The sequence below is a fragment of the Lycium ferocissimum genome, chromosome 5 (genome assembly GCF_029784015.1).
Source record: "Lycium ferocissimum isolate CSIRO_LF1 chromosome 5, AGI_CSIRO_Lferr_CH_V1, whole genome shotgun sequence".
Taxonomy (NCBI): Eukaryota; Viridiplantae; Streptophyta; class Magnoliopsida; order Solanales; family Solanaceae; genus Lycium; species Lycium ferocissimum.
The window spans coordinates 70,737,780-70,756,559 of record NC_081346.1 but is presented as its reverse complement, the minus strand read 5'-3'; the positions used below and the strand labels follow the sequence as shown (position 1 = coordinate 70,756,559).

At 34.5% G+C, this 18,780-nt stretch overlaps 1 protein-coding gene across 2 annotated transcripts; it reads right to left on the bottom strand.

Annotated features, from left to right (window-relative positions):
- Nucleotides 1–5,039: 5,039 nt before the first annotated feature.
- Nucleotides 5,040–17,710, bottom strand: LOC132057274 (valine--tRNA ligase, mitochondrial 1). Of its 2 annotated transcripts, none has more exons than XM_059449806.1 (22): nt 17,504–17,710; nt 16,754–16,814; nt 16,218–16,276; nt 15,287–15,346; nt 14,897–15,066; nt 14,722–14,794; nt 13,599–13,664; nt 13,437–13,520; nt 12,508–12,585; nt 12,150–12,233; nt 11,964–12,043; nt 11,745–11,802; nt 11,356–11,658; nt 11,090–11,260; nt 10,600–10,799; nt 9,764–10,169; nt 9,231–9,482; nt 8,642–9,142; nt 8,058–8,164; nt 7,072–7,171; nt 6,173–6,321; nt 5,040–5,421 (listed from the first exon to the last, which is right to left on the bottom strand). In XM_059449806.1, exons 1-22 carry the CDS (start codon nt 17,504–17,506, stop codon nt 5,256–5,258), a joined length of 3,231 nt encoding a protein of 1,076 aa, XP_059305789.1. In that variant the 5' UTR covers nt 17,507–17,710; the 3' UTR covers nt 5,040–5,255. The 2 variants fall into 2 exon arrangements, with proteins under 2 accessions (XP_059305789.1, XP_059305788.1); XM_059449805.1 differs by having other exon boundaries at nt 16,218–16,289; nt 16,764–16,814.
- Nucleotides 17,711–18,780: the final 1,070 nt, after the last annotated feature.

The window sequence follows — 18,780 nt, the reverse complement described above, 5'->3', positions numbered from 1 at the left end:
GGGTGGAGCTAGAGTATAGCTTATGGTTCGGCCGAAAACTCTACATTTATCTTGAGAAATCCATTATACAACTATTAATTTAGAAATCAGTAACTTAAAATACTAAAATCCGGAATCCAAGATTCAAAGGATAGTTCTTAGATAGTTTGTAATATAAAAGGTCTTAAATTGAACAGACACATCTATTTGTGAAAGAGCATCACTATTTATGAAAAGCTATCTCTTAAGTTCTATAAATATAAGGACACTCTTGAAGTAGAATATGAAAATCCTGCAGGTATAAACATGGGTTCTGTTGTATTCTGAAGGGAATTGCTTGTATTTTTCCCAATATGTATATGGACAATATCTCTTTAAGAAAGGTCAGATTTTCACGCCTCAAAGCAGAGGCGGAGCCAGTACGGGGTCAGGGATTTCATCCGAACCCGTTCCGCGAAAATTACACTGTATATATAAGGTTAAAACTAATTTATGTTTATATAGTAGATGTTGAACCCTCTTTGTTTCTTTGTGTGTTTACTTCTTTATACTTTTTAACCCGCTTGATAAAATCTTGGCTCCACTACGGCCTCAAATTCATTTCTTCTTCAATCATGTTTACCTATTTTTCAAACAATAGTGATATTAAAATCCATAAGATAATAGTACAAAATATTTTTTTCTATTTGTACATGTTCCAGTTGTATCATCAATTTTGCTCGACGTATTATATTTGACGAAGAGAGACCTGAAGATCTCATGGTCATGGGCATGTATTAATTAGTCATCCCCGTAAAGAAAAAAATATTGTTTTTAGCTAGCTCACCAATTATTAGAAAGAGCACAATTTTTAATTACTTAAACGCACTTCAAGAGTGCGTTTTATTCGTTTTCATGAATGGATTATGATCAAACCAAGTCTCTGCTATTTAAGAACCTCCCTGTTTGAAGAATAGCATGTTCTCAATGAGCTCTCTTATTGAGAATGCTCGTTATGATATGCCTTGAAGAGGATTCGAACTTCATAAGATTATTTAGCCTCGACCACCAGGACATTGAAGCGCATTTCATGAATATGATATTTATATATCTAGTGTGATGTATGAAATCTATATATATAATAAAGTTAGATATAGACAAGGTGATGTGGCACCTCCTTATGGCCACCATTGTTATTCATCTTTTTTCTCATATTTTGACATTTCTTCAATTTTTATTTTTTTTTAATCTATAAAAATACAAAAGTCACTTCTTAAACAATTAGCTATACTACGTTACTCATTTCTTACAATTGCTCAATATTAACCACCATTTATTGTGTTTCAGTCTCTTTAATACCTATTATCGTTATAACTTTTAATATCAAATGTCACCCAAGAATCACAATCAAATAGCCATTATCTTTCTACTTCACCAATCCTTTTGGCGCCAGTAAGTCTCTTTGGAATCCTCTTCTTCTTTTTCTTTTGGTTCTTTATCTTTTTGTAATTTTTTAGCCTAGAATATTATTAGTGCGGATGTAATTCTATTTAAATTATTTTTTATTTTTAAGTTATTCATTGATCTTTTATTTCTTTGATTAGGTGAATGTAATTTAATTTACCATATTATATTTTTTAGTGATTCACTTATGTCTTTAATGTTGTTGTCTTCTTTTTTGTTTCGTTCTTTTTTTCAATGTATATAAATTCTTGTAGTGAAAACAAATATTTCAAGGTATAATAGTTTATGTTGCCTCTCATTATAACTTTTTATCATCGTATTGCTATATTGATTTTTTTTTTTTTTTAATTTCCTCCGCTCATTCTATGTGTGTGCTTTTAGATAAAATTTGTTCAACAAATAAGGGCCATTTCAAAGGAAAATAACAGGATCACCAATTTTGTTAAATTTGACGCCAGTAAGTCCCTCTGGAATCCTCCTTTTTTTCTGTTCTTTATCTTTTTAGCTAAAATTATTAGTATGGATGTATTCTATTTAACTAATTTTTATTTTTGGGCAATTCATTTTTCTTTTAGTTTTTTTGATTTGATGAATGCAATTTAATTTACCATATTATAGTTTTTTATTGTGGGTAATAAGAGAATAATGTGGCACCTCTCTTTGGCTAGGATCACCAACAAGAGTGATCTCTTTTCTCAAATTTTTGAATTTTTCCCTTAATATTTTGCTGAAAAAATTTGCAGAAAATTAAAGATGACTTATTTCTTTCTTCCATTATTACTATTGTTACTTACGTTACCTTTTACCTTTCCCCCTCCCCTTAATCTCTTCATTATTGCTATTTATTCTCTAAATCCCTTAAGGTTTTTAATCATCTTCAAGAAACGTTAGGCAACATGCAAAATAAGAAGACTAAAAAGCAATGCTGAATCTCAAGAGATTATTAGCTACTGCACCCCAACTAATCCAAATCACATTTGATGAAACCACATTTGAATTTCAGATATAACTTCGAAATATTTGAAGATAATTATGACATGACTCCAGTTTTCAATCAAGGAGCTTTCCAATTAAAAACATTGTTATATTGGAGAGTAGTCCTACAAATCTTGATTTTTGTGTCCAAGATTTCATGCATGTGATTGTGCATTCATGTCATATGAATTTTGGTTGGAGCTATATATCACTATATAAAATCTAGCAAGTTAGCGTTATCTATTAAATTAGTTGAAAATATAAGTGATGCTTGGGGAATCATTAGTATTAATGCTAATGCTTCTTTTGATGTCTTTTTAACATATTAGACCATTATCAATACGAGTAATATGTATATAATCAAGAGTATAATGTTTTGTATGTATGTTACGGCCTTTTTGGGGAAAAATAACCAACTTATTATAGTTTTTGATTCTCACTTCTTTAAAGTTCTCTTCATGCTAATCCTTGAGAGGACCAACAACACTTTTGTCTTTGCCTTACTTTTTATTAGTTTACTTAGTCAGTAGATTTAAAATTTCAGTACAGGAACAAGGAGATGCACACAGAGCTGAAGACTGAAGCAATAGTCAAATACTCGGAGAAAACAAAGATTGTAACTTGATGGCCGGAAGAGAAAAAACTGCTGGAACATTTTGATCTCTATCAAGGAATTTGTTAACATTTTGTTTTAATTTCACTCTCCGTATCTTTCGTGTTATAAATGTCGCTTGTGTAGAATTAGTGATATGAAATGTGTGTGATACTTTTCTATCTTTAGAATTAGTGTTCTATGCGAATTGCATAATAAATTTATCTCATCTATCTTGATTAAAGTTTTTTAAGAAAAGATCATTTTCTTAACGATCGGGCCAAGGGCGGATAAGTTTACTAGTATATGATAAAGTGTGGACATATTTCTCCCAGAAACTAGCTAGACGTATAACGCACTTGTCATATTCAATCAGAAACTTCTGTTCCACTTACTGCCCCACGCTCCCTACCCCCCAACCCCCACCAAAAATAAAGACGAAGAAAACAACAATTATTTTAATAAACACCCTAAGTAGGTTAGTAGATAATGTGTGCTTTATATAGGGATTGGAAGTGTACTGAGTTTGTAGTAAAAATAGAAAAATGATTAGGAATTATATATTAGAGTTTGTTCCTCAGAGCTAGAGCAGCATTTGATATGAATGTTATATAATAGACAACAGTGAATAGTTATAGAGATGCTGCAAATTTGTTTTTGCTGCTTTAGCTTCAGAAGGAATTGAACATTTTTAAGTTCATGTAAACAATTTATTTGGTTGTGTTTTGGAATACTGTTTATACCATGGTACATAAGTTTGCTTTTAGCTTGTTCTTTTGGAAGTTGTGGACAGATGCACCTGATTCCAAATTACCAAATGTTATATATACTTGCATTTTGATTTGAAGAATTTTATACAGAGACTGTGTAAAAGAATTTTGATGCTATCAAATCAGTTAACTTCATGTAACAGTTCATAAAAGTGAGATTTAACAACAAAAAATATAATCTTCTACATGAGGTTAACATACACTGGTACAGTGAAAAAGAAAATTTATAAAGTCAATTACGCGTGCAAGGATAAAATATTTTGCTAATTGAGGTAAGTGTTAAGCCTTTTATTGACTTACACCAAGTCTGATCATTAGGAGCATTAAATGGGTAGATTTGGCTGAATTATATATATATATATATATATATATATATATATATATATATATATATATATATATATATACTATGAGTTGTTAACAGGGCGGAGCCAAATTGGGGCATATATATACATATATTATGGAGTGTTCGTCGGCGAAAATTTACGAGATATATATATATTGTTTAATTTTTTAATACGAGAGGGTTTAATATATATGGGCATAAAATTGAACGATATATATATATATATATATATTAGAGCAGCCCGATATTATTAAGAAAAAAGTCCTGCCTTTTCCACAACTAGGAAAGTAAGCAAAAATTGCTATATAACATCAAAAATTACTAGACTTCTCATGGGTCAATCTGGGCTACTCACTGCGCAAATAAACAACATAAACAAACGTAGTCAAATGTTTCGGTCCCGCAAGTAGAGGGTAGGGAAAGTACACACTCAAAGCAAACTAACTTCTACCTTTATGGGGTAGAGAGGGAAAGTTATTCAAAAATTACGATAGATGCTCAGCTAAAAACAAACATAGTCAAATGCAGAAATGTTAGAGAAATAAGACAGCAAATTATGAAGATACCAGATCTTACGCAATACCAAAATAAAAGCAATACTACTAAGAAAAAGACGAAGGGATGGAAAGGCAAGCCCCACTCCTCCCCCCAAAATCTCCCACACACTCAAAGCGATGAAACTCAACTACCTACTAACCCTCTATCCTAATCCTCAACCTCCAAATCTTAAATAAACACAATTTTAAATGGCGGAATTGAGAAAGCACTGAGTTAATAATAAGTGGATCATTAAGTCGCTTGCATTTGAACGATTTTAACAGGTCAATTGTGATTTCCCACGAGAACCTTAGTAGGAGGTAGTTCATCTGAACCAACTTCAATGATATAACAGAAAAATTAGAGGAGTTGCAAAAGAGAGAGAAGTTCACGATAATTACAGAAAAGACCTTGCCATATTACAAATGTCAACAATCGTCATTTATATCAAAAATGCAACATGGTACACTAGTAACAACATAATTTAACCTCAATAGAACAAACTTCGCTGTAAAAGCTATAGGGGACCAAATGTGTTAAACAATCGAGGGGGTAAAGTCACTTGCTTCCAAAAATGGTGATCTTGGGTACAACAACCTGAAAATACTGCAAATTATAGTGCTTCCATTTGACGTATGAGACGCTCAATATTTTCTTCGAATGATTCCAGTTCTTGCTTGAGGACACCAAGTTTCGATGTATTTTCTTCATGGACGTTAGCCGGAACTTTCTCTTTGTAGCCAGAGGCGCTCATGATTTTGGTTAAGCTTTGATATTGCCTGCAAAAGAAGAAAGAGTTGGTACATCGAAAATTAAACAGCTCTGTAAACTTCACAATATAAACTGACTCAAATTTCATGATATCCACTTGAGTCCAGTTTTGAACGAAGACAGCTGAACGACAAAAGGCCAAATTGCATTTCTGCACTATTCGACAAATGGATGCACTAATTGAACAAAAATTGGTACAATAGGTGATTTCAGACTATCAAGGAACATGCCAGATGTATATTAAGAAGGTGAGTATCTGGAAAAAGATAGTAATATCTAGTGAAAAGATTGGTAAGTAATATCTAGTGAAAAGATTGATCTTTTACACAATTTTTCCTAATTCGCCCAACATGTTTTTTGACATAACTCAATGACTCTACACCTTACCTGATTGATTTTCCTCAGGTTGCAGTAACTCGTAAAACTAAAGACAAACACCAATTTCCTTTTGTTTCAAGCTGAAATATTTTATATACTGATTCAATCTATGTAGTCAGACTCTCCAAAAATGTTGCCGCACACGGGTCGGATCCTCCATGACTGCATTACTTTTGGAGGATCCAACACGCACCCATCGACAAATTTGAAGAGTTTGAGCAACATAGGATTCAACATCTCTTTTACTTCTCTTCTACACAAAAGCTAAATTTCTCCATTCCCTGACAGGACAAAAGAGTCTAGCTAAGCAATTCAAAGGCACTTACCTCTACTAGCCAGAAAACCAAAATTTGTAATAATAGTCTATGAAATTTCACTTACTTCCTCGTCTCTTCTTTCTTCTTTTTGAGCCTTTCAACTTCAGCCTCTGGGTTACTGATAGACCCTTTTTCCTCAAGAAAAACAGTGACAGATTCATCCACAACTTCTGTCAGCCACTGAGTGGGAGCTGCATCACTGTCACTTGAGACCTGATGAGAATTAATGCAAGAAATATAGTTTCGTAAGAAAAATGAGGAAATATAACTTTAAAAAACATGCATATACCATACTTCCAACCCAATAGACACTGAAAAGTCAGGCTCATATACATACTACATAGGATTATTTAAATGCACTCTTTGTTGGTCCCCTCTCATCTAGTTCCACTTTTCCCTCAAAAGACAAAGGCTTCAATTGATTGCGATTGCGTCCTCGACTAAAAACATGTTGGGGCAAGGCTGTTGTTGATCATGACTTGAAGAGTGGCCATTATATTTTAAAGGCCAAGTGAAATATTTAGGACAACATACAGGATATTTTAAGGATGATACATGTCCAGCTTCATATCATGTGGAAAAGGAAAGGTACCAACTAAATAGGGATATTTGTTGTAGATTCTCTATTTTTTGGTATACATCTTGTCTATGGGACATTTTCCCATTATTAATAAAATTATTCACTCTTACCACAAAAAGAGTGAAAACAAGGATGAATAACATGTTTTTGATGCCATTGCAAAACAATAAAACTAGTTTTCACAGCATAGTTGTACAGCTCACATCAAAACATGCATTGATTAGATAAAAAGAATTACCAATATAATCTTTTTTTTTAATCATAAATAAACAGAATTACCAATATGATATTTTTCTTTTTTCCACAAAACGAAGAGATGCCGTAAGGAGGAGATGAAGAAGCCTTGAATCAAAGAGAGCCAAACCAGACAAAGAAAGAGATACCTTCAAAGATGACAGTGTAGCTAGAGTAGAGATCTCGAGTTCGCGGCTTTTTATGATCTCCACAGTATCATTTGTCCGGCAAAGCACAAATGCTTCTCGCCTGAGGACAGCAAGATCACCACCATTAGATTGGAAAGTTAAACGTCCTAATTGTCTTTATAAGAAAGTTTTTTGTCCTTCCCAAACCAAACTATAATATCAAGCCATACAAAGAAAGCCTAACATATCAATCTCTCTTCCTATCATCTATCTGTATCAAGGGTGTATCACTTACTGATTCACAAACACATAATCAAACAGATCACAGCACACGAGCATCCTTCATCCAAGTGCTATACATTATATATCTTGTGGAATTTAGCATAGGCACCCCTAAAGAAATTACAACCTAACTGATAAATATCAATTACAGCAGTATGGAATTTGAAGCAGTGAACTCCAATCTCCTAAAAATGCGCAAGAAAGAGTGATATTACGAACAACTAAGATGAGAGATTGTAATAGGAATGAAGACATTAACTAATTCATTGATTGTCGATTATTTAATGAACAGGCACTTGAACCTTCTTTATTTGTATTATACTCCCACCCCAGTTGTGACAACTTTTAACTCTTTCCACTATAGAGAACGAATTATCTTTCCCACCACTTCAAAGATAAATTCAACCTTCTCACATCTCTAATAATCAAAATGCCACATTGAACAACGGCCTATTCAACGGGCATTAAACACGAGATGGTATTAACATGCTCTTTATTCACCATATTGTTTTTTCACTCAAAAGTAATTCCTACGGTACTTCAAACATTCTCGCGTGGATAGGGTTGCACATGTTTTAAAAAAAAAAAAACCACTTAATGCCCTGTTACAATGAATATAGGCTTCACACGGAGAGAGATTACTGAAGGAAACCAGAAAATGCCATTTAAACTGCTTTTTACATATGAAAAAGATAAGTTCACCCAGGATACACCAAAATGTTTACCTTGCAAATCTCTCCTTTGGAGGCAACAATGCCCTCTTTGATCTAAGGCCTTTAACAATTGATGACACCTTTTCCATCCCAGCTTCCACTATATCATTATTCCAGCTCTGAAAAATTGAACAGACGTAAAGCAACATGGTCAATAAAAAGCAAAAATCATCTAGCATGGAGCCTTTATATTAAGTCCTATTTTCTACTACTAAACGCATCCTGAAAAGCTGCATGTTTCAGATCCTCAAGCAAGTTAACATATTCCACATGCGTATTCTTGCAAAATGAATTGCCTACATGGGTTTCTTTTCACAGATACTTGATGAGAAGTTTGACAAAACATATATGCATGATTCTAAATTGTTTTCTCAGAAATAGATAATATACTTAAGTTCAGCAAAACCATCAAGACTCTACACCATCACCCCAAAACCAAAAGCAAAAAGAAAGAGGAAAAGAAGGAAAAGAAACAACACTTTAACCTCAGTCAAATAAAAGAGACACTATACGTCAAAATTTACTTAACAGACACCAACAGAGGTAACATGTCTATTTGCTAGTTCTGGAACTTAAAAACTGCGCTTAAATCATACCTCTACAATTGAAGGATAATCACTTATCACTATAGATTCTTTCTTTATAGAATCCCCACTAGCAGGAAGGCGCTGCCACAGTTCTTCAGTAACAAATGGCATAAATGGATGGAGTAATCTCAACCCGTTATCTAAACAAAGCCACAAGGTATCTTGAGCAAATCTTCTTGCAGATACAAATTCTGGATTATCACCAGCAAAATATGGCTTGATTACTTCTATAAACACGTCACACAACTGAAACTGCCACCACGAATATACCGTTGTTGCTGCATCGGAGAAATCATAAGCTTCCAGGGATGAGACAGTTTTCCCTATGGCCTTGTTAAGTGCTGAGAGTATCCACTGGCAGCTAAAAGGCATTTCATGAGGAACTATCTTTGTTGGAGGGGTGTAATCTTCACCCAGTTTACTCATGGCAAACCTAATGGCATTCCACAGTTTGTTACACCATTGACGATACCCAACCACTCTCTGGATATCAAGATTGATCTTATCGGACTGGAAGAACAAATTAAGAAAGTTAATAATGTCCAAAGAGAGTCAAAAGAAACAGCTTATAAAATTTTAAGACACAGATGTGAAAAACCTGGGCAGTGTATGAGACAAGGGCAAATCGAAGAGCATCTGCACCGCATTCAGGAATACCATTAGGGAAGTCCTTTGCCTGTCCCTCTTTTGCCCTCTCAAATTCTTTGGCGTCCAGGTTACCCTCCTTTAATCTCTTATGAAGACCATTAAGGGTAATCCCATTAATAACTTCAAGAGGGTCAACAACATTTCCCAACGACTTGGACATCTTACGCCCATGAGCATCGCGGATCATTGGATGCAGATAAACCTGCAAATCATTTTAAACTGAATAAGAATTTGTTGTGATCACAGCAGAAATATCAACTTATATAACTACTTCGTGCAGATAAAATACGAACTATTAAATATAACTTTCATAACCACACTCTATTTAATATTCAATTTTAAGGACTGAAAAAGCCCTGGGTTGAAACAGATCTCGATGAAAATAATTCCTAAAATAGATTCAAAGAACCAAACTTCACTTATAACATAAAGCTCAATAAGAAAAGATGACTTTTCCTATGACCAAGGATAAGGTTTGCTCACCTTTGAAAATGGTACATCACCTCCAAGCTTTATTCCCAGCATCACCATACGTGCAACCCAGAAGAAGAGAATATCATGTCCGGTTTCAAGAACTGAAGTTGGATAAAATGTTTTGAAATCTGGAGTATCATCTGGCCACCCCAATACAGATAACGGAAAAAGACCAGACGAAAACCAGGTATCTAGCACATCTGGATCCTGAGAGAGCTCAACAATCTCCTTCCCCGAAAATTTCCTATGAGCCAAATCTCGAGCTTCTTCTTCATTTCTAGCAACAATCCAATGATCATCACAGACACCAAATTCCTTCTGCTTATCATCACGAAGTGTCACATACCAAGCAGGAATGCGATGACCCCACCAGAGTTGCCTCGAGATGCACCAATCACGAATATTCTCAAGCCATCTGCATGTTCACCACATAAGTCTTCATGACATAAAGGACAACAGATGTTTAAGCAGGTGACGTATCAAGAAATGAGAAAATGGCGCAAGATACCCTATATAAAGTTTTTTATGGAAGTATCCTGTATAAACTTTATGTTTAAAATCCATAACAAAAATCGCAACCAAGTTTTTTGCATGTATGCATCTATGTCTGATGAGATACTTGCACAAAAGTAAAAGATAAAATATCAATTTCCGCAATGAACAGAAGACGATATCGAATAGAAGAACCTAAACCTAAAACACAGTCATTAGACCCACCAAAATGCACTAGTCTACATACGCATAGGGTCATGGAGAGCACAAATTAGCATATCTCATTTGAAACCTGGCTTTTATGTAATGATCAACATGAATCAAAGCATTTTTGGGGCTAGATCCAAAATTACCTTTTCCATTCTGCAGAATATTGCTTTGGGATGATCTCCAGTTTCCGATTATCATCATCCATAACAGCATCCAAAGCCTGCTTGGCCATAATCTGGCAGTTGACAAACCACTGGGGCTTTATAAGCGGTTCCACGACATCATTGCTTCTTGAACAAATCCCAAGGCGCATCTCATTATTCTTAGCACCCCTGTAGAGACCCTGGAACACATAAATCAAAGACAACGCATCTTAGCCACACACAACTCAAATCAACCCAAGTTACTATTTTAGACTGTTTCAAGTATGTCATAAAATCCTTATGCCACAATTGGGTACATCACACATCCATGGATGCTTCTTCTTTTTTTTTTTTTTTTTTTTTTCCTTCGATGAAGACACGTCCATCAATCTTTCAAATGCAAGACCTCATAAATTAGATCAAATACATGCACACAATCTATTAACATTTTATTTCCAGCTAAAGCAGTACAGAAAAGTTATGAAGATACTTTTTCTTTTAAAGCTTCTGTCACAGCGACACGAGCTTTGAAACGAGGCATCCCTTCAAAGGCTGGACCCGCATTGCTATTTATATTCCCATCATCGGTAAAAATACTTATGAATTCAAGCTTGTGACGCTGTCCAACCTCAAAATCATTTGGATCATGGGCTGGAGTTATCTGCAAGGATATTCAAAGAACGGTCCATAAGCAATGACGAGTATTAGGGACACGGCAATCATTTCTACACATTCAGAACTAATGATATAGAATACCTTAACAGCACCAGTCCCAAAGTTCATATCTACAAGTATTTCATCACAAACTATTGGAAGCTTTCTTCCATTGAATGGATGAATAGCAAATTTCCCATGAAGATGACTGTATCTTTTGTCTTCAGGATGTATAGCAATTGCAGTATCACCAAGCATAGTTTCAGTTCTGGTGGTTGCCACAACAATTTCACCAAGACCACCTTCTAAGGGGTAAGCAAATGATGTCAGCAGCCCAAACTCCACAGGCTCTTCATATCCGGGAACATTCAGTAGAGTCCTCTCTTTGATGTCTGTATATTCAACCTACAAACAGCAAGCAGCTTCAACACTGTATAAAGATTTATTTGCCAACCATGTAAACCTTGATTCAGCATGGCGACATGGCTCACCTCAATATCAGATATAGCAGTACGCAAGACACAATCCCAGTGCACCATACGTGGAGCCCTTCATAAATGATAACAAAAGTTTAATATAGAACCAAAAATAGTGCGCACTCAAGAATATGGCTACGTCCTATACATAAGAAAGTAGACATTCACATGCACATAATGAGGAGACAAGACGGACAAAAAAAAGAAAAAAGAAAAAAAAGGGGAACTGCATACCTGTATATAAGACCTTCATTGGAAAGCCTAACAAATGCTTCAGTAACAGCCTTAGACCTCTTCTCATCCATGGTAAAGCACTGATTTGGGAGAATATGTGTTAGAGCACAACAAATAAGAAATGTATAGCTACAACTTCAGGATTTTCCCAACAGGAGGAGGAAAGGGTAAAATATTGACTCATACCTCACGAGACCAATCAAGTGATGCACCCAGGCGGCGTAATTGCTGCAGTATAGTACCCCCATACTCATTCTTCCAATTCCAGACCTACAAAAACCTTAGCGAGTGCAATTAGAATCGTTCAAAATTAGCACTTGGTTTTCTTTATTTAACTCTTCAGCAGAGACCTTGCTCCAGATTGAGAAAGAGGCAACAATTGGAAAGATTTTTTTTTTTTTCCTTTTTTGCTTGCAACAACAATTGGGAGGATATTATAACCATTGAAGTGATTTTTTCACGGGAATGAAATACTAATAATCATAGACTTCAAAGTTCAAAATAAGCTTAAGGCATAAATAATGTGTTAGCACTATATACTCACTTCAGCTACAAAGTTCTCCCGACCAATATCATGTCTAGACAAATTCCTTTCCCGCATGATCTTCTTCTCCACAACAACCTAGATTCAGCATCCACAATGAACAATTAGAAAATAGTATATAAATAGCAGAAAAGACTATGTTATTAAGGTAAACTGGTAAAGATAACCGGATTAACTTAATCCATGCCCTAACCCCTAGCAAAACTTTGAGAAGAAGGTCCAGGAACACTAAGCTTGACCTATGATATTATCTTATAGTTTTACCTTTTAGTAGCAATATCATCCTTAACTCTGATTCATCTTGAAAAAACATTGTAATTTCGACCATCTTCTCTAAGTAACTTTTTTATTCAAGTTGTGGTAATATGAACGTATTTAAGCAATTGTCATTCCGTTTGACCAAAACGAAAACACATTTTTTTTTTCTTCTCAACGAATATAATGCTGATTTAGCGTACGTAATTGGTGCCTTCTAATTTGACTAACTTACGGAAAATATTACTATTACTTTAATCTTTCTTTCTTTTCTGACTATTGACATATGATCCAAAAAGCCTGTCTCTAGCAAATTGCATATCATGGTCAAACTGTGAACTCATTTCATCCCAGGCACCAAAGCAAGTATATATATAGAACATTTCTCTACAGTGACAGCAGTTTGCATAATCCAAAAATGAAACAGCACAGCATCTCCTTATAAGATCTATTTTGTAAAGTAAGTGCATATGTATGAAGATCATGCCCCTCCGATAATAACACAGTTTGCATAATCCAAAAATGAAACAGCACAGCATCTCCTTATAAGATCTATTTTGTAAAGTAAGTGCATATGTATGAAGATCATGCTCCGACACAGTTCCGTATACTGTACAAATAACAAAAAACAAAAAAAAAAATTAAAGTCGTGATTTGAATGTTTGAAACACAACCTGTGTTGCGATCCCAGCATGATCCATCCCGGGGACCCACAAGGTATTGTATCCAGACATTCTACGCCAACGAATAATAGTATCCTGGAAACGAAGGTAAAATATGAAATCTGTATAAAAAGAACACTCAGAACTAGGCTCGCTGATTCTGAATTCTGATACCTCGATGGCAGCAGTGAGTGCATGTCCTATATGAAGAGCACCTGTTACATTTGGTGGGGGCAAGACCTGCACTTAGACAAAGAGATTAGCAGCTCTAGAGAAAGAAGTCCAAGCTAGACCAGGTACACAGTAACAAACAAGACTTTCATTTCAGTTCATTTTCCTTCCAACTTATTGAGTAACACAATTCACCAAGTGATTGCCCAAACGAAAGCAACCAGTTAAGTTCTTCATTATCTTATGTTAAAATGTATACTTTTGCTTTATTATAGGAACAGAATGTCTGTTATAAATGATTTTGACTGCCATGTTTGAATTTGATAGCTCACTGCAGAATCTATAAAGTCTAACTATCTACTTGTTTCCTAAGTGAAATCATCAGCCACATCTGTTTCTGGTCTTAATAAAATTTCACCTAGTCCCAAGAAAAAGGTAATTTAACTGGAATAATAACATCCTCCACTTTTAAATCCTAGAGATATGAGCTATTGGAACTGACAAACTGTCTGAGAACTCAAGGAAAATTAATCAACAGAAACTTCCTTTTATCCTTTCTAACTACTAAAATGTTATTGCTATCCATGAGAAAGGGGATAGAAAATAGGTTTCCAAACGCACACCATAACAAACTGTCAGAGAAATGAATGGTTGAAATTGACTAAATTGTCCGAGAGTACTCCCGGAAAATGAGCAACTGAAACTTTCCATCCTCATTTGTAACTACTAAATTGTACAAGGTGCTTTTAAAGTACTTTTGTAATCCATGAGAAAGAGGGTACGAAATAGGTTTCCAAACCCACTTTATGGCACCAAATCAAGTTAAGATAACAAATGAAGGTGTAGATGTACGAACACATATTCAAACTTAAACCTCCCAACAACAACAACATACCCAGCGAAATTCCACAATCAAACCTTAACCTCACAGTAAGTAAAAATTACTAAACGCCATGAGATACCACCATGTGCTTCTCCTTACTATCCTAAGAACTCGAAGTACACATAATGATAATGCATTTGTAGATGAACCCAGATCCTTTTAGATTCTATATGTCCTACATATTCATTCACACCAAAATCATCAATTAGAACAACATCACAAGAAGTCAGAAGATAAACTCACAATCACAAAAGGTGGTTTAGAGCTGTTTGGGTCTGCAACGAAGAAATTGGACTTTTCCCACCACGAATACCACCTAGTCAGGTTAGCATAAAGTATCATAAAGTGTGCTAACAAGAGAAATCTTTTTTCTGAATTAGTAAATTAGAAAGTAAAGGTAAACCAATTTCAAACTCACGATTTCTCTACAGCACTGGGATTAAAAGTCTTTGCCATTTCACGGGAGAGCCTCTTCTTCTCCCCCAAAGGTGTTTCCGGATCAACAAAATCCTCAGGATTATCTTCTCCACCATCCTTTTTTGAGCTCTTCTTCTTGGCAGTCTTTGACACATTGGAGCTGGCTTGTGCCTTAATTAGATTTAGAGTTGAAACAAAATTATAATTCATCACTGTCTGGACTTGCTGAAAAATATTGGTAGTCGTACCTAGAGTTTGGCAATTCCTTTTGCTCAATCAATATATTGCAAACGGCATAACAGAGATAGCTAATAGCCATTCCACCAAGCCAAGCATTTATGAAGTACACAGGTATCAAACATAACTAGATAAATAAACAAAGTAGTTTTACCTGTTTTGCTGCTTCCGCCTTTTGTGCAGCTTTGAGTTTTTTCAGCTCTTTCTCTCTAGCCTGTCAACCAATTAACACAAAAGGACCACTTAGAATATTTTGAATCAATCAATTATCTCAGTGGTGGATCTTAAGTGTAAACTTTCACGTGAACCAGGGTCATCCATTCTGGTATATAGTGTGCATAATGCTCATGATATTGGTAATATCACTTGCTGGCCCCCATGTTCTAAAAGGTCCGAGATGTGCACTGGTAGGGTAGCTACTTTGTTTCCTAAAGGAGAAGGGATAGAAATCTACTTTTTCTTGTTCCTAGAACTTTTCTTTTTCCTTTTTTCCCTTTTTTCCAATGTATTTCCATTGCCAACTATAAACTAATTAAATACCTACAGAGTATTAATTATTGTGTGCTCATTAAATTATCATCACTACATATTTGAAAGTAGTAGTGTGGTGAAAAGTTAACTGCATCTGGTGTTTATATATACTAACTAAATGGATATACCATATATGTCTTTAAATAGACAAGTATAACTAAATCATAGTGCACAAAGCATCGCGCATTAGCAAGGTCCAGGGTAGGGATGTAGACAACCTTATAACTAAATCATCTTCGTAAAATTCTAGCAGGGTCCGGGGAAGGGTCGCAGCATAAATCATAGTTAATTAATAAATATTGTTAACTTAATTAATAAATTTATCGCTTAATTATGGTAAATTAATATAGTTTAGTAGTATAATACAAGTGCGGGTAAATATTTACCATAATGGTGCACCCATCTACATAAAATTCTATATTTGCCTCTGAATTAACTGCGTCAATCCTAAGTTAGAATCCATATACTTGCATATCACTAAGAATATTGATTTTAACAAGGAAATGATGTTTGAACACCAAAAATATTGTAGAATTACAACATAGTGTTCGAACCTTTTCTTCCTTTTTCTTTTTCTTTTCGAGCTCTTCAGGTGTTAATTGCTTTCCCTCTGCTGCTGTCGCCGCCTGTCAGATACTCAAAGTCAATCCAAAAGCAAGCTCAATAAAGGAAATTCACAATGTGTATCACAAAACTACCTCAAACCACTGCTATAAAACAGGAATTAGCAACGGACAAATTCTGTAGCTAAACATCAGTATTTGTCCTAATCTTATTCGTCAACAGATTATCGACAGATTATCAAAAAGTTCTGTTAGCTACAAGCAATTTAGCTACGTAGTTTGTAGCAAATTCCAATTTTAATATTTGTTTCATACTGAAACAAATGCTCTCGCTCATTTATGGAAGTTCAATTTATTGCCTCCTCCTGACCATATATGAAGTATCAGCTATTAAATTGTTTGATACCCGTTACAAAAAACTGGAACTAGCTATGAACTTCATCGCTAATTGCTCGTAGCTAAATAGGATTAGCGATTTAGCTGCAAAATTTGTCCGTCACTAATTCATGTTTTTTTTAGTAGCGGACACATTCTTACCTCCGGTTTGCAATTTTTCACTGTCTCCTGTGATTTACTCTCCGACTCAGCCTACAATCATTTCAATTCACATTTAAAAAAGTACAGAAAGTCTGAATTTACAGAAACAAAATCAATGAATATACCAAAAATCTCAGCCTACAAACATTACAATTCACATACAAAAAAAAAAAAGTTCGAATTTTCAGAAACGAAATCAATCAATATACGAAAAAACTCAGCCTACAAACATTTCACAATTCACATATTCAAATTTTCAGAAACAAAACCAATGAATATACAAACATTTCAATTCACATAGTTCGGATTTTCAGAAACGAAATCAATGAATATTCGAAAAAGCAAATGAATTCACATTTAGAAAGTACAAAAAAAATTGAATTTTTCAAAAATGAAATCAATGAATATACTACAAAACTCAGCATACAAACATTTCAATTCACACATAAAAAATAAAAAAAAAGTACAGAAAGTTTAAATTTACAGAAACGAAATCAATGAATATCCAAAAAATCTCAGCTTACATATCAATTCACATTTAGAAATAAAAAACTCAGTCTACAAACATTACAATTCACATTAAAAAAGTACAGAAATTTTAAATTTACAGAAACAAAATCAATAAATATAACAAAAAAAAAAAAAAAAAAAAAAACTGAGCTAACAACATTTCAATTCACATTAAAAAAGTAGAAAAAAAAAGAATTTTTAGAATTAATGAGTATAGGGAAAAAGTTGACCATATTATTATGGGATTTAGAAGAGAAAATACGGCGCCGGAGATAATTAAAGTTCGTCGGAGATGGTTGGCGCCGGCGGTGGGCGATGAAGTGAGTAAGTGAAGAGTAATTGGAGGCTTTAACAACAAATAACCTAAGGTAAGCCGTTATGAAAATGTTGGATGAAATTCCAAAAGAAGATGTCTTGCGTGAAAAATATGCGATGTTATATATATTCGGCCCAATATTTTTGGGCTTAATAGTGAGCCCAAATTCTTTTTTTGGATCTAAGTAGACGTTAGGCCATGAAAATAAAATATTTTTCTGTTTTTTTTGCACGGATTGTGCTCTTTTGGGCGGTCTTTAATTTTTGTCATTCGCTTAAAATAAATGACTGAAAATAGCAGGTTTTGAGTTTGAATCTCTGCTCAGTCAAAAAAAAATATCGCAAGGCTTTGGGAAAAGACTCCCTTATGCGGCATAGGTTGCCTTAAGGCATAACTAAAAGCCTGCCTTATAAGGCAACCTCTATCGGATCGGGCAGAACTTTGAGTATGCCTTAAGGCAACCTATGCTGCATAAGGCATCTTGCCTTGCTTTTTTTTTTTTTTTTTTTTTATGTCTGAGTCGGGTTCGAACCCAGAACCTCAGGGTATTCTAAGTGAAGGGCAAAAATTAAAGACCACCCCGAACAAGGGGCATTCCTGTGAATTCCCCAATATTTTTTCACTTTATTTGGAATTTTGAAGTTGGGGTTGAAAATGGAGTTGTGTTTGGTTATATTTTTTGCAAAAGGATATTTGGTTGTTTGAATGTACCGAAAGTGAAAAAAGGTGAAATAGGTTTTTAAGTGTTTTTCAAGTTGTATTTGGAATTTTTGTGGTCTTTCAAATAAAGTGGGAAAAAAGTTCCGGAAAAAAGTAAAAAATTCCCATGGCCAAACGGGTCCTAAGACTATGGATATACTAGTTTCGGTGTAGCGCTTTGCGCGTGACCAAAGTGTGTACCTTATTTGACAACAAACACTACGTAAACAAAATTGGACTTAGTACGGACTTCGTCGTTGACCGTTGCTAAATTGCTTGTAGCTATAAAAAAAAATTATAATTCGTTACTAATCTGTCGCTAAATAGGATTAACGGTCAATTTTACTATCTAACTTTCCATCGATAATTCATTTTTATTTAGGAGTGAAACAACTTAATATATATTAGAAAAATAATTAAATGACAATTTTGTCCAACATGAAATCTATTTTTAAAGAATAAAAAAGCGAACAACATTTCTTTAAGGGGCTT

What these genes read in the sequence shown, in the direction of transcription:
- LOC132057274 (XM_059449805.1), bottom strand. An exon ending in TTGTCTCATACACTGCCCAG is followed by an intron (nt 9,143 to 9,230) that starts GTTTTTCACATC and finishes TTGTTCTTCCAG; the next exon opens with TCCGATAAGATCAATCTTGA. An exon ending in AAGAAAGAAGAGACGAGGAA is followed by an intron (nt 5,422 to 6,172) that starts GTAAGTGAAATT and finishes CTTCTTTTGCAG; the next exon opens with GCAATATCAAAGCTTAACCA.